Source organism: Siphateles boraxobius, unplaced genomic scaffold (genome assembly GCF_051911475.1).
Source record: "Siphateles boraxobius isolate OS27281-9 unplaced genomic scaffold, OSU_SipBor_1 11, whole genome shotgun sequence".
NCBI lineage: Eukaryota > Metazoa > Chordata > Actinopteri > Cypriniformes > Leuciscidae > Siphateles > Siphateles boraxobius.
In genome coordinates, this window is record NW_027508711.1 from 1,709,331 (window position 1) to 1,725,368 (window position 16,038).

The 16,038-nt window shown below is 37.4% G+C and overlaps 1 protein-coding gene across 2 annotated transcripts; it reads right to left on the reverse strand.

Annotated features, from left to right (window-relative positions):
* Positions 1–418: 418 nt before the first annotated feature.
* On the reverse strand, positions 419–15,619 carry alpk2 (alpha-kinase 2). 2 transcript variants are annotated; one of them, XM_077194029.1, is made up of 11 exons: positions 15,397–15,619; positions 12,336–14,526; positions 9,461–10,931; positions 8,550–8,703; positions 7,914–8,044; positions 6,934–6,972; positions 6,474–6,772; positions 6,299–6,387; positions 3,964–4,181; positions 3,787–3,835; positions 419–2,341 (listed from the first exon to the last, which is right to left on the reverse strand). In XM_077194029.1, the coding sequence occupies exons 2-11, from the start codon at positions 14,493–14,495 to the stop codon at positions 2,140–2,142; spliced, it is 4,812 nt and encodes a 1,603-aa protein (XP_077050144.1). In that variant the 5' UTR covers positions 14,496–14,526; positions 15,397–15,619; the 3' UTR covers positions 419–2,139. The 2 variants fall into 2 exon arrangements, with proteins under 2 accessions (XP_077050144.1, XP_077050149.1); XM_077194034.1 differs by lacking the exon at positions 6,934–6,972 and having other exon boundaries at positions 15,397–15,530.
* Between the last annotated feature and the right edge of the window lie 419 nt (positions 15,620–16,038).

Here is a 16,038-nt window from a genome sequence, read left to right on the forward strand (position 1 = left end):
CAATGGTGTTTGTATCCTCTGTCGTCAAACGCCATTATCACACTAAATAGCCACGGTGAGACCTCACGACACCATCGGCCAATCAGCAGCGAAGAGAAACGGATGATGTCACAGGCTGTGGGAATACGAAACCCCTGTGTGTCTTTAAATGAATACACCTACGTATGACTTTGTGTAAGGTTGATAAATTGGCATCTGCTGAAAACAGATGTTATAGATCATGTCTGCCTACTGACTCAGTTGCTGTTATTAGATTATTATTGAGTTCAGTATGCATGTCATGTGATGCTTGCTTCCTTCATATTGTATTCTGTATTAATGTGGTATCTTCATGACAATAAAATCTACAAGTTTTGAAGTGTTTTAATGGGTCAAATGTTATTTGTAACATGATTTGTGATTAAAATCAAGCCCATACTCAAAAAAGAAAAACAATATTTATTATTATACATTATATCATTCAGAAAAGGCCATTCAAAGCAAATACAACTGGATTGAGGTTCAGTCAAATCAAAAATCTTATAACCTATGACCTTCAATCCATATTCACTAGTAATACTTAAATATAAGACTATCTAGATTTGCATAAAGCAGCAAACATCGCAGTTTTTAATTACAGGTGATTCATTTGTGAGGTTCATTACAAATATGTTGCTTCAAACGTGTGTGTTTATATATAGTAATGAGGCAATAAGCCATTTGACTTTCAAAGGATGATGTGAAATGTGAAGGTGGGAGGATTGTCATTCTTACTGAGGCAAGTCAACAGCTGTTTACTAGGGCAAGTGTACAAAATTTTCCATAGTATCATATTTAATACCTTATCCTACCTTCCCAGAGACAAACAGCATAGATCATTAAAGTAAAACTAAATGAAATATTATTAATGAAAAGTAAAGAAATAAAAATGAAATATTTTAACATTGAAAATGAGCAGCTTCCAGCATTCAACACTAGCAGTTACATTAACAATTTTTATTTTACATTCATCTCACTCATAAAATAAAAAAAATGAAAATGATGTCATTAATTACTCACCCATGTCGCTTCAGACCTGTAAGACTTTTGTTCATCTTCGAAACACAAATGAAGATATTTTGATGAAATCTGAGAGATTTCTGTCCCTCCATTGACAGCTACGCAACTACCACTTTGACAATTCAAAAAGTTCATAAAGAGATCGTAAAACTAAACCAAATTCGGACTAAACCGCTCAATTCATATGAAGAGAAACGATCACGTTATATGATGAACAGATTTAATTCAGGCTTTTCACATGTAAACATTCATCAACTCGCACATCAGTTATGGTAAACAGAAGCTCAAACATGCTTAACGTCAAAGAAGCAATGAGATTCATTCTCCTGTGTAACGCAGCACGTTTGAGCTTCAGAGCCTAAAAGCCTAAATTGGACAAAACTGCTTGATTCATATGGATTAGTTTTATGATCTCTTTATGAAGTTTCAAAGTGGTAGTTGCATAGTCTGTCAATGGAAGGACAGAAATTTCTCAGGTTTCATTTAAAATATCTTCATTTGTGTTATAAAGATGAACAAAAGTCTTACGAGTTTGGAATGACATGAGGGTGAGTAATTAATGACAGATATTTCATTTTTGGGAGAACTTGCTCATAAAGCTTTAGCTATTAGATAAACTCTAAGTACTATCATAACAAACATTCATAATAACATAAGGAACCATTTCCAGTTCTTTGTTATTATTCTGGCATTTCTATTATAGAATAGTGACAGTAGGCTAATAATAAAGAAACAGATGGCAGCACCACTGGCACTATTATGAACTTTTCAACAGAGCAAATCAGGATGAAAACCTTATGCTGATAACCTTCTATATTTCTTTGATTTTAACCAAAATATGACATAAATTCGTTCACAATCCACTCACCCCTTAAAAAAAACATTTAAAAAAATAAATACAAATCAGCAATAAGCTCATTTAAAATAGCACAAAGAACTCTCAAGAAAGAAGTAACCTCCCTAATGTCCTTACAGATGAATGTCATCTGACATTTAAAGAAACATCTCAGAAACACAATTGTCCCTAAGCAAGACTTCTCCATTGCTAAAACCTGCAAACACTACTTATCCTACAAGCAAATGTTCAGCGCTTCTGTCCAATCAGGATTTGCCACTCAGAACAGGACCGAAAGTTTTTTTCTTTGGTACGTGTTGTGTCTTTGGCTTTGGGGGAGCAACAGTGCGTTTAGGCTTGGGCTGGAGGGACATCAGGCCCAGTAGCTCACAGTAGCTGTTACACTGATGCAGAGCTTTGAACTGATCAATGAAGGACATGGCACAGTTTCCCCTGAATCCCTTATAGCTGCACCAATACAAATCAATATTACTGCTTTCATAATAACTACACATTTTTTTATTAAAAATATTTAAAATTTCACTTAAATATAAGAAAGGGATATTTAAATAATTTGGTGTTATTATAATTTATTATATTAGAGCTGCAAGATAAATCATTAAAAACTCACAATCCTATTCCTAAATGACAACGATTCAAACCTTTGAAAAGTAGGATCTCAGTGGAATTATTCAAATTTGTGTTGGCGCTGCCACTGAGCCAGAGAGAGCATGTAAACAGCATGTAAACAAACAGTCTTTGCAACATCACAGTATCATTATTTCTGTGTTACAATAATTTAAACTATCACAGGATTACTGGGATAAAAGTTTATAGTTCAAATATAAACACTATTTTAATCGCTACATTAAAAATCAGAGTATAAATCACATTTTGAAAGTAACGACAAATGGTTGATCAAATAAAGATTGTATTAATTACATCGTTTCACCAGTAGGTGGCAAGAAGTGACAGTTAAAGCAACACCAAGTAACTTTTCCTTTGCGGTCGCCCTACAGGTTGGAAGCGGAATTGTCCATTACCGCTGTCGTAAATAATTTAGCCTACCGCAGCCTACTGTCGCACGCGCACGCTCGCTATTTATCCAGCACCGGCGTTGGAATCAACAATGGCCACAGACAAGGTAGAGTGTGATGTATGATTTTATGAAAGACATCACAAATGAAGAAAAACTATGTATGCCGTAAAGCAGTCGAATTTTGTAGTTCTTTTTGTGCTCCGGTTACTACCCGAAACCCGAAGTTACATAGTGCCAGTAAAAGCGATACAGAACACGTCAGGCTATGGCAGACGTGTCATTTAACCTATTGTAAGTTGATGTACTATCACAAGGGTCTTCGAAATATATTATGAAGGTTGAAAAACTACTGTACATAGTGTTACTTTAAAATGTATTTATCATTGAATCATTAATTCAAGAGATTCATTAAAAAACGTTGATTCATCCAGTAATGAAACAGGTGAAGTATTTATGAGAGTCATTAAATCATTCATTCAAACCAGATTAATTTGTTTTAGAAAACAGTGTAATTAATTAAATATTTTTGAATAGGCTACAGCAATTAGCCAACCATTTTGTCAGAACCTCTAGTAAATTAGTTATTTTATTTAGTTATTTTGTTTAGTTGTCTATTCAGAATCATGAGAGAATCATGACATCTATTTTAAACAATTCTCAGTTTATTCAGAATCGTGCAGCTCTAATTTTGCAGATAAACCTATGATAATTATATTTACATAGTAAATTATTTAAATATCCGTTTCATATTATATTATTATTATGAATATATATAGATTTCTATTAGATATATTTATATTTACATATTTCAATATATTTATTAAAAAAAAAAATTTAAAGGATAAATTTGTTAGATATTTGATTAATAACTTACCCTTTTTTACAGGTGGCAATCCCAACATCTGTTAGTTTCATACCAACACCTGTTCATGAAGGAGAAAAATTGTGAATCTTAATGAATCTTAATGTTCTGCTTCACTCCATCTACAACCTCCATCTACACTGTACATGGCATGATGTGCAACACTTGAAATTTAAGTACATTAGATACCCTGCATATCGGTGACCAGCAGGTTGCCCTCTGTCTGTGTGTAGACCCAGTGCTGAAAGGCACAGCATTTCTGTCCCGCCTCAGAGTCTCTGCGCATCAGGTTGATCTCCTTCCCATCCTTCACGGAGTACTTCACGAAGTCTCCCAGCAGCTCCTCCTCCAGCGTGGCGTAAGGGATGTCGTTAGACGGCCGGTGCACCAAATAAATAGGGATGATTCTGGGAATGTTTATGAATGCTGATTAAATCACTTTGTGTGTAAATATGCATATTGTACATAACCATTCAAAAGTTTGGGGTCAGAAAGATCTTTTTTAATTAATAATTTCTATTTAGCAATTCAGTTGATCAATAGTGACAGTAAAAAAACAATGTTGTAATTCTATGAAATTCTGTTTTCAAATACAATTATTCAACACCCATTGCAAATCGGATTTATTGGCAAAATGTATAGACCTTCAGCTGTTTGCAATGAAAAAAAAAAATTAAACAAAAGTTATTGAAATAGCTCAACACAACAAATGTTTCAAGTGGTTTTCACAAATTCACTGAACATACAACTTTTAATGACTTCTTCAGTCTCAAAATTATTCAACCCCCTGAGTAGAATCCCTCACAACAGCACACATCTGCAAAATCTTTCTCAAGCACACCTGATGCAACTAATCAAGGGCTTCATTAGTTGCACCAGGTGTGCTTGAGCTATGACACATGAAATATTTGAGTGTCAAGTTTGACTGCATGTTAGAAATACAGTTTGGCTAAGTCTGAAGAATGGTTCAAAAAGTTAAGAGAAGACATCATCGCCCTTCACAAACAAGGAAAAGGATACAAAAAGATAGTGAAAGCACTAAATGTTCCTAGAGACACAATTGGAAGCATAGTTCACAAGTTCAAAGTTAAAGGAACAGTGGTTACACTACCTAGAAGGGGCAGAAAAAGGAAGCCCTTATGGCTGCAACCAGATTTCTAAGAAAGCAGGTTCAGAAAAACCCTTGACTCCAAAAGACCTGCAGCAAGACTTGGTGGCAACAGACACTAAGGTTTCAGCTTGCACAGTAGGGCGCGTACTAAACGCATGCCAGAACTCCAAGACATACACCACTACTGACCCAAAAGCACAAGAAAAGTCAGCTCAGATTTGCTCAAAATCATAGAAATATGAAATTCTGTTCTGTGGCGTGATGAAACAAAACTGGAACTTTTCGGCCCAATGGATCAGCGGTATGATTGGAGGAAGAAGAATGAAGCACATGCTTAAAAGGACACTCTGTCTACAGATAAGCATGGTGGGGCTCAGTGATTCCTCAGAAACGCTGCTAGAAGCTGGTGTCTGGTTATAAATCTCGTATGCAGAGCAGGTCATAACAGCAAAAGGGTATTCTACTAAGTACTAAAGGTGCTTGCCAAGAAGGAATTGAATAATTGTAAGACTGCAGAAGTCATTAAAAGTGACATTTTCGGTTGAATTTGGGGAAACCACTTGAAACATTTGATGTTGAGCTATTTCAATTACTTTGTTTGATTTGTTCAATGCAAACAGCTAAAAGTCTGTAAATTCTGCCAATTAACCTGATTTGCAATGGGGTTGAATAATTTAATAATTTCGATTACAACTGTAAATGTTGTTCAATAGAACTTTCTATTCATTAAAGAGCCCTAAAATTTTGTACATTTTTTTACGACATTGTTGTGAAATATACGCCTCACAGCTACGCATTTCTCGTTGAGAAAACATAGGACAACAAAAGTGAAAATCAGCAAAGAAATAGATAGGGTTGCCGAATGCCCCTTTAAGAAGCACCACTTTTTGTTAACAAGAAGCTGAAGACTGGAGGAATGGCTGCTGAAAATTCAGCTTTGCCACCACAGGAATAAATTTATATTATATTCAAATAGAAAACACTTTTTTACATTTGTAATAATATTTTGCAATATTACTGTTTTTACTGTATATTGTATTAAATAAATGCAGCCTTGGTGAGCATAAGAGACTTCTTTCTAAAAAAACAAATTAAAAAATCTTACCAACCCAAACTTTTGAACATACTGTAGACGTTACTTTAATTAGAAAATCTTTCCTAATTCTTAAGTTCAGTACTGTCAAAATTCAAATGCTAATTAAGTTTACTTTTTGATTAAGTAAATGTTTTCACTACACTCTTACATATAACTTTTAATTGAGTGTTTAAGCATCAATTAATGCTTCAAGTAATGTACATAAAGTACGTACAATTTTCCCGGTACTTTCTACACCTCACATTACAAATATAAGTGTGTAATGTCAATATTGTGTAGACAGCAAGGAAACATTTGGAGAGTTTTGATATACTTACTCTGGCACCTCTCCGAATGATTCAGCAGACTTGGCCACACTATTGTACGCTTTAATATATTCCCTTGCGGTATTCTGCACATGACATTCCTGGTTAATACAGAAAAAAAATCAGTCCCAAATTTCCTTAAGTTCATTTCTTAATTAAACATCTCCCCGAAGACATCCATTCTCACCTCCACAGCCAGGCTGTAGTTCTTCCGGACAAGTTCCTCATTATTTTTAGTCCCATAGCTGATGACACTGTGTACTTTCAGGACGCAGGGATGTCCAGGGTTAAATTGTGGAAGATTGCCTTCTCTAAGAGTGGTTCTGAAAGCCTTGCGGTGCATGCCTTCACCGAAGTGGATCTTCTCAGTCACAATGCTAGCGGATTGATTCTCTCCAAAGTACTGATCTGAGAGAAAATCCTCCTTAAATAGAAGCGGGCTGCAATGGACGTTCTCCTCGTCCCCGTTCACAACCCTGGGTTCAGCTGGGAGATTGAAAAGGGGAAGAACTTTTGTATAACTAACCAATCACATCCAGAAGCCATTAAAAAACATACATATGTCAGATTTGCATGAAATAAAATGTACATAATAGTTTTGCTACTCTGCAGATTCTCAAGAGACCATGAAATTAAGGTCTGTTTACCTGGTTGATCATGACTCGGAATGACTAGTTCCATAAGCACTGCAATTAAAAATGTAGACAGTTGAGTCAATGTGTGCAATAAGCTATCTGCCATTATTTTATTGTCTTCTCATGTTTACAGATTTACAATGTGAGGATTGGTTTCCCAGACATAAATTCTATATCATTGTTGACACTAAAATTAAGAAATATATACCCTACGCTTTAAATAAAAAATGTACTGACCTCAAACTTTTGGAGAAATTTATACTTTTTTTCAGCAAAGACAAATTAAATTGGCCAAAAGTTACAAAGACATTGGTAATGTTTTGTAAAAATGTATATTTTAAACAAATGCTGTGCTTTTGATTTAAAATTGTATTCATTAAATAATCCTGAAAAAAATGTATCATATTCAACATTAATAACAGTAAGAAATGTTTCTTGAGCAGCAAATCAGTATATTAAAATGATTTCTGAAGGATCGTGTGACACTGAAGACTGATGCTGAAAATTCAGCTTTGCATCACAGGAATAAATGACATTTTAAAATTGATTGAAATAGAAAAAAGATATTTTAAATTGTAATAATATTACACAAAATTACTGTTTTAACTGTTCTTTTCGATCAAATAAGAACAGTTGTACTGCTTAACATTTGTGTGGAAACTGGTCTATTTTTTCAGAAACAGCATTAATTTGAAATTGAAATAGTATTGTAGTATGTTTGAATTGTATTCATGCCACACACATGCATACTTGCAGAATGTACTAAAATTCCAGTCAAGTTGTATCAAATTCAGTAAGTCATTTTGAAAGTGGAAAATCTCGATCTTTTTTTTTTGTCTATTACCTCAATCTTCCTGCTCAAGCTTCAGAGCACAAATTAAACATCCTGCTGTAAATTTCTTCTTAGTCATGGAGTACATCAGCGAATACAAATCTTAATTTATAGCCTCTTTCATCAGATTAATCTGGGAAAGCAAGCCTCTATGACTTACCCTCAGATGTGAGATGGTACTCTAAGGTCGAAACAGAAATGTTGGCAGCATTCAGACTGCATTTGTACAGCCCTAGATCTTTACTGCAAGCATTTAGGATTGTCAGTGTGAAGCGGCCGTCATCCTTCTCTCTGCAGAAAAAAGAAAAACCTAGTAAATCAATAATTCTTCACACATCGGGGCAAATCATTTTAATTACTAAATCAACTGTCAAGGCCCTAAAGACTAAATAAATACAGTGGCCAATGCAGATGTTCATCCCTGAATCCATATTATATACAGTATAACTTCAGTTACAGCTTACAAAACAACTCAGAAGGACCATTCTGGAAAGCAGAGGCCTGTTTGAGAGTGTCTGAGGCATAGTCAGCATTTCGTAGGAATGAATCACATGGTTATGTAAAAGGTCCATTTCGTTCTCACTCCAACTCATGGCTGAATCACCAGTGCTCTGATGTTCAGTCAGGTCTCTGCCAAAATGTACAGCAGATTTAGACAAGAGCAGAGTGACACCAAGCGGTAAAAAAGTTACGACCATGATCTTCAGAAATGTGGTCATCTTAGTTTACTATTTATGTTTGGACCCAGAGTCAGACGATAAAGTGGGAACTGATCGGTAAAGAGGGTTTATCTTACACTTTGTTTATGTTTGACAGCACTGTTCCCTCTTTAGTCCACTTAATGGTGGCATCAGGTGGGATGGGACTGAACTGGCACCAAAGTAAGATGTTTTGGGGGTCAGTAGGGACTGGGTCAGCCTGGATCTCTGAGACTACACGAGGAACCACAACTACAACATAAAACACATAAAAATATGTCATTTATAAACCATTATTGACATGCCACTTATTAGTGCAATATTTGATAATCTGCTGCCATGCATACCCCTAAAAACAGCTTAAACCAGCCTAAGGTGATTAGCTAGTCTCCCTAAGATGGTCAACTAAAACCAACTTAACTAGGATAGGAGCCCAACTAAATCAGCTTAAATCAGTTAAAAACAGCAAAGACTAGTTAAAGTTGGAGTTTTTTCCAGCAGGGTTCTGACATTTCTGATTCAGGAACTGGTGAAAATAAAACACAAAGGCTTGGTTTCACAGACAGGGTTTAGATTAAGCCAGGATTAGGCCTTAGTTCAATTAGGACATTCAAGTAGCATTTTATAAACGTGCCTTAGAAAAAAAAACGACACGATATTTTACGACATGTCAGTGCAAGTTGCTTTTAGTTAAAACAGCTCAAACATGAATCTTAGTCTGGTACTAAGCTTAAGCCTTGTCTATGAAACCGGGCAATAATGTTCTAATGACAGTGTGTCCAATCCTAACACTATTCTGCAGAGTTTAGCTCCAGTCCCAATCAAACACACCTGAACAAGCCAATCAAGGTCTTCAGGATTACTAGAACACTTCCAGACAAGTGTGTTTTGGGCAGGTTGAAATTAGACTCTGCAGGACATTGGGCAGAGTGCCAATGTCGTAGACTTCAGCTCTGTTCTACTGGATTGACTTTTAAAACTAAATTGAACAGGAATGCATTTGGAGAACCTTCTTTGGGTGTTGGAATCTTTAGCTTGACGACATCACTGTAAGCTCTTCGAGGCACATCTTCTCCATCTTTTCTTGCTTGACGGAAAATTGCAGGCAGCTGTGGTCTTGTCCTTATCGAAACTGCTCCAGACACGTCTGCAATTCGTCTACGCTTTATGTCGTCATTTAGCATACTGGGTAAACACGTGCTCTGAGAATCTGAGGTGCACGTCTTGTTTTCCATCTTGGCTGTGTTACTGGCGTCTGCTCTGAGTTTTATAGGGACAGCTTTCTGAGTGACATTTATGCTGGCAGGGTTCATCTTGGCCCCACTGGGTTCTCCTTTGGGTCTCACTGTCATGACTTTTTGAGTGCTATCTTTGTTAGTAATGTCCATTTTGGTAGGAAGATGAGATGCTGTTTTTTCCAGACCATTTGACGCCACCTTCACTTCAAGGTTCTCCGTCTTGCCAATTGTGCTCTTCTGAGCGTGCCTGCTCCCTATGTTAGTTGGTGGATCATTCTCGGGTTTTGGCGTCGCATGTTGCACATGCTTCTTTTTCTTCTTCCCTTGGGTTTTAGGAACGATCTTCTCTGTGATGACGATGGTTTCAATGACAGTGACCGGAAGATCTTTACAACCAGCTTCTTCTGAGTTTAATTTGTCTTTCACCTGGGATGAAAACTGAAGATCTTGCTTTTTTGGTGTTTGAATCCCATGTTGCTGCTTCTCAGCTGGTTTCTCCTTATGTTTAGAGCGTGTTTTACCATCTGAGGTCTTTTGAGGCATAGTGTCTGTTTTAGGTAGTTCCTCACAGTTTGACAAGGAGAAAAGACTCAAACTTCTGGGTTCCTCCAAGTCTAGAGTAACATATGCAACACGTTTGTTCTCAGACACCATAAAATGCTCTCCTGTCAGTAAAAGTAACTTAGAAAGCGTATACTTGATGGAAGGATCATCTGAATCTACAACGGATGAAGATGAAGACTGGTCAGGGCATGTATGAAAGCGGTCTTCAGAAGAATTGTCACTACTGACTGAATTTTGATCACTCTTAAGATGTATCTCATTAATAATCTTTTTAAGAGGAAGATTTAGATCAGCTTGTGGACTGTCTTTTCTCAATAAACTATGATTAATGAAATTATTTCCAGTACAGAGTGGAGCAAACGGCATAATAAACTCTGGAGGTGCATTTCTTTCCTCTTCTCTTGACTTCACGGTACAGTCCTCAGAGTTAGAATGCACAAACAATCCATTTCCTTCAGCACGTCCCGCCTCAGAAGACAAGTGAATGTCCGATTGAGTGGGACATGTGTGGAGATTCACATTGGAGCTGTGACGCCGCTCATCGCCACTCACACAGCCAGTTAAATTCTTGTTGCTGGTGTAAGCTGAGATCTTCTGAGAAGAAAAACTGCTTTGACGTTCCTGTCTTGATGTTGTGACTTTGTCTTCAGTCACCTCCACCAGCGTATTTCCCTCTGACTGAAACACAAAAAGATGGACAAAAACATTAAATGTCATGGAGAAAACAGAAAGGCCTATCTGGAGACAATAAAGTCAACACAGGAATTGAAGAATTAGAATCATTTAACAATTCACAATTTAGGCCTATCCTCGTCCATACTGCATGTCAGTGTTTGTTTACATACCTCACTGAGGCGATGGTCTGCCTAATGCTAAAATCATTATGCTTTCATGCAGCAGTCTAATGCCACATGTGGTTGGTAATGGAAGGGATCATCTCTATTATAGTGATCACAGCCGCTGAGTAACACAGTTGGACCAATCACAGCTCTCCCACTGGCTCAGGGGTCTGTGGGATTGGAGAATCTGCCGTACAGTACGACACTGAAGTTGCGGGCAGGGGTCGTATTTCGGCCCTCAGCTGTGCTCGTGCCCCTCAACCCCCTGCCTCTCCAGTTCCTCTTTTGCTTTCTGGTCTATTATCATCTGCCACTCTCTATAATTAGTCTGCATTTCTGTTTATCAGTATTTTTCTCTGCACCTCACATTTCCTCAGCAGCCACAGCTATCTGTCATGAATGACGGGGATGGTGAATGTTTAAGTATTAGTGATTGTGTTTGAGCCATGCTTTGGGGAGGAATTTGTCAAAAATGGCTAGAAGTTAGATAAATAACACAACTTCCTTTTGGGTAGAAAAAGTAAAGTATAGTAAAGTAAAGTAGAATAAAAAAAATGAATTGCAGAAAAATTGTAGGGATTTATTTTTGGTTAGTCTCTAATTATTATAATTAGATTATTAAATTAGATGAGGTTAATCTGTTTTTATATGTGTGTATGAGAGCTAGAGAGACTGTGTGTACATTATGAAGTGAAATTCCTGTATGGAATGACTGGGCTCTTCCAGCACACAGAGTGTCATAATAAGTAATGAAAGTTTTCAACACATGTAAGATCTATTAAAGGAAATGTTAAAGGTGACAGGGTATTTAAGATCACATACTGTCACAGCAAAATGTAGAAGTCTTTACATAATGGAAATGGTCACTAACAAAACAATGTAAAAAAATAACGCGGGATTGGCATTTTTTGTGTGACAGTAATAGCATGTTTTTGGAGATGTACAGTGTATTCTTTGAAGTTCAGTAGCTTGTAAATTCCACGATATACGAATACAGAAATCATTCAGTAACATAGTGTATGTGATATGATCCCATAACTGAACTAAGGGTACAAAGGTTATTGAGGTTATTATGAGGTTATTTCAGTACAGATAACCAAAACTAACCTTTAGGTGAAATTGAAAACTCTGAAGTATAAATCTCTCAACGCAAATCGCAAAAGATCTAAAGAATACTCAGTCAAAACACCAGAGTCTAAATCTGTCTTTGCTAATTGTATTTGAAATGTGCTAGTCATCTCACCTTTCCACTCCAGAGGTCTCCAGAGATGTGCTGACTTCCATTTAGTTTGGCATTGAATTCATTTGCAGAAGACATACATGACTTTGATGCATTAAACATATCCATGGCTGTATTATTATCTGGTTTAAGGGATTCAGACTTAACCAAAGTCTCCATCATTGCATTGTCCCGATTGCTTGCGTCAAAATGAGAAGGAAGCCCGTCCTTATCTCCTTGTTTAAAAAAAGTTCCATTAGTGTTATCAGACTCAACTTGTCCTCTACTTGAGGCTTGACCTGGTTCTTCTGGTTCTAGGGGGTTCAGGGACAGACCAGTCTGTCCATTGTTGTTTGCATAATGTGGACCCGTCCTATGCTCCAAAATGTTGTCGTGGATTGCCATACTGTGCTTAGAACCAGTACTTGAAGTGTTAGCGCTGGTGAAAGAGTCTTCCGGATAGGTGTTAACAGCCTGGAACCAGTCTGAAAGAGCGCTAGCCCAGCTGTCTGCGGACGACCACCTCTCAACAGGTGGAAACTTCAGCTCCCAGTCCTCAGCATGGTGGTCAATTGAAATGTTCTCTCTCCTAGTGTGATCTGCGGCTTTTGTGTTGTCTGGATGGGTCGTAAGGGGGCTGGGAGAGCACGAACGACACCATTTGTCAAAAATAGCACCCTCATCCTCTTCACCTGCCAAGAACTGGAAAGTGTCCAGCCACAACTCACTACCAGCCTCAACATCACGTTCTGTTCCTGTGAACTTTAAGCAAGCGCACTCAATCTCCTCAGAACGTTTACCTAACTCTCCATTTGTGACTGTTGTTGGGCAGAGGACCACTTGTGAGAGATCCTTCTCATGTTTCTCACCAATCTGTGGGGTTTCAAGAATGGATTGGGGGAAAATTGACTCCGAAATACCCATTGTTGCACTTGGTTCATGGCTACAAGTCACCAATGGTTGCACTCTACTGTCTTCCAATGAAAATTTTGTATCAATCATTCTATCAAGCATGGAATCATCAGTTCTGTTGGATTCCAATTCTGTTACGTCATGTTCTGAAACTTGATGACGATTCTGACCCGTCTGAGTTAAAACGGCAGTGCAAAACCCAACATTTGAGGAAGCCAAGTCTTTATTTACAGTGTGACTGATGTCACTGTCATTGATAGGCATGTCAGCTGTTTCCAAGATGTTGTTCATTCCCAAAGAATCTAATAATGTGGAGGCATGTGTTAAGATTTTTAGAGTGTCTGCTTCGTGCGAATCGCCAAAGCATATAGGGACGTCAGTTATAGGATTGTCCATCTTTGGTGTCCGGGAGGTTGTGAAGCCGCCACACGTCAAGCCTTCTGCAATGGCATGCATCTCTGGGTGAGTTTTATAGAAAGTTGCTCCTTCGACAGCTACATCAATACATTCAGTTGTATCCTGCCAGGTCTGGATGAACGATTCAAAGGAAGTTACAACAATCTCATTGTTTCCTATCAAAAACTGTTGGTCAAGGTGTTGCTCAATATTCGTTACATCAGAGAAAAAGGGATCGTCATCATTAGCCATTTGGCTAACCTTAAGTCCAATACTTTCAGAGGAGGAATATTGGTTTAAAATGGTGTATTGGCCCATTTCTTCTTGTCTGTTGTGTTCTGTTAATGATGGAACTTCGGGACTCATTACAGTCCCATGAGCATCATTTGGATCCTCTATAGTGTTTAATTCACAGTGTTTGTTATTTTGATTTCTGTCTATCATATTGTCCACGTCCATAAGTTTAATTAGGTCAGGGTTGTTAATGCTGTTCGAAATATTGTCAGTCTCCATTACAACACCAGTATCGAAGTCACAATTATTGCCTTTATCATAATTTGGTTGATTTATTTTCATTTCAATCAGTGCAGTTTGATCCATAGGCTGCGTTAAGACTAAACCATTCTCATTGTATCTTGCCCCGTGAATGTTTGCACTATGGATCTCCATGGTCCTGCCCTGGTACAGAACTGGCATTAATCCTGAGCTTTCTGAAGCTGGATCCAGCTGTTGATCAGGGACTGGACTGAAGCTGTTGTCCGTCTGGTTCTCCGAGGCATGGGTCGGCTCATCTTGCTCAATGTGCACTGAAGCGAGGGAAGAGTTGACCGCATCTGTGTCCAAGAGCAGCAGATTGTCAACTCGCTCAGCTGTCATCTCCTCTCTCTGGATTACTGCACACACGTCACTGCAAGAGAGGAAATGGAAAAAGAGGAAAAAGAAAACAATTAGACGAATAGAAATTGAGAGCTGAAGATCATTTAAAAAAGCAAGTTTCAGCAAAAAAGCACTACTGTGGTTTTAGACATGGTATTCTTTTCAGAAACTTGGGTAAATACGGGGTAATACTATAATACACAAATATGTTTTTCAGTATCTGATACTATCAATACACCATTGTACAACCACAGTTTGTTTTATAATACATCATGGGCAAAATCACGCAACATATATATATATATATATATATATATATATATATATATGTATATATATTTCCATTACAAACAACCTGTATTGTTGCCCGATGGTGTTGGGCTACACTGGAAAATGACTGACTGATTGGTCAAATGATTTTCCATTTAGATTTGTATCAAACCTTGTGTGCGTAATTCCATACGTGATTCCTACGTCAGAGCTATCAGATGAATATGACTCAGCCCTGTATTTCCTACTCGCATGATTTTCTAAAGCTACTCTTAAACTGTCATCATGCACTTCAATCAGATGCAAGACTTCATACATAACTTATGAAGTAACTCAAAACATAAATAAATAAGGTCAATTATTATTTATATACACACCTGACTCATTTATTGTGCATGCAAAACAACAACAAAACGTTTTGTGTACGTATTCAAAACAGAGGCATGATAATAATAAATAAGTGACCTTTAAAAACAAATTTCTTGTTAGAATATGAAAAATGCACAGTGACAGAAAACATAACTATAAACAAATGAATGTAATTAATTATAATAAATAAATAAAAATACAAAAAATATTTGATATTAAAAGTTAAAGTCATAAAAGCTCACAAGCTTTGAGAGTTCATTACCTTAATTAGGACACATTAGTCATGAGAGACCATCCAAAAATCTCACTCTTAAAGCAGACAGCTCTCGGCATCAGTTCCCTGCATTCACAACTGAAACTGTTTGTCCTAACAGAAAATCCCAGTGACAAAATCCCACTACCTTTAAAAAAAAAGAAATGGCCAATTATACTCAACAGTGATGTTGGTCTGGAGAATATGAGGTTCACGTAAAGCTGAAAGGTCTTTGGGGTTTGGGGAGAGGGTTTATTTTTAGTCAACATCCCCCTTAGTTCAAAGTTGGTTACCTGATAGCAGAGCATGTGCCATGCCAGATGATTTATCACTTCACTGCTATATTTACCTGCCTTGCGATAATCAGAGTTGACAAACATCATGAAGAAGATCTCTGAGGTGTTTTCATCTGTGGAGCCAGAATGAGATTATTACTGTCAGAACAGAGGAGGGGAATTTGACATTGAAAGGTATTTTAATGCCTTTAAGAGGTGTTTGGCCGAGTCTTTATCCTGCATAAGTGTTGCAGGCGCAGATAGAGGGATTCTATGTTAGAAATGTTTAAAGCTCCACAGGGAGGATCTGATCTACGAGCTCTGACGCAGAGGAAGAAGATTGCGTGGTTCTCAGAAGTGCTTCGTTCTTTCCTTG

Coding starts and splice junctions, on each gene's coding strand:
- alpk2 (XM_077194029.1), bottom strand. CDS start 14,495: ATGACAGCTGAGCGAGTTGACAATCTGCTGCTCTTGGACACAGATGCG. Junction 8,045..8,549: donor CTGTCAAACATAAACAAAGT/GTAAGATAAACC, acceptor TTTTTTCTGCAG/AGAGAAGGATGACGGCCGCT. Junction 6,973..7,913: donor GTACCATCTCACATCTGAGG/GTAAGTCATAGA, acceptor TTTTAATTGCAG/TGCTTATGGAACTAGTCATT.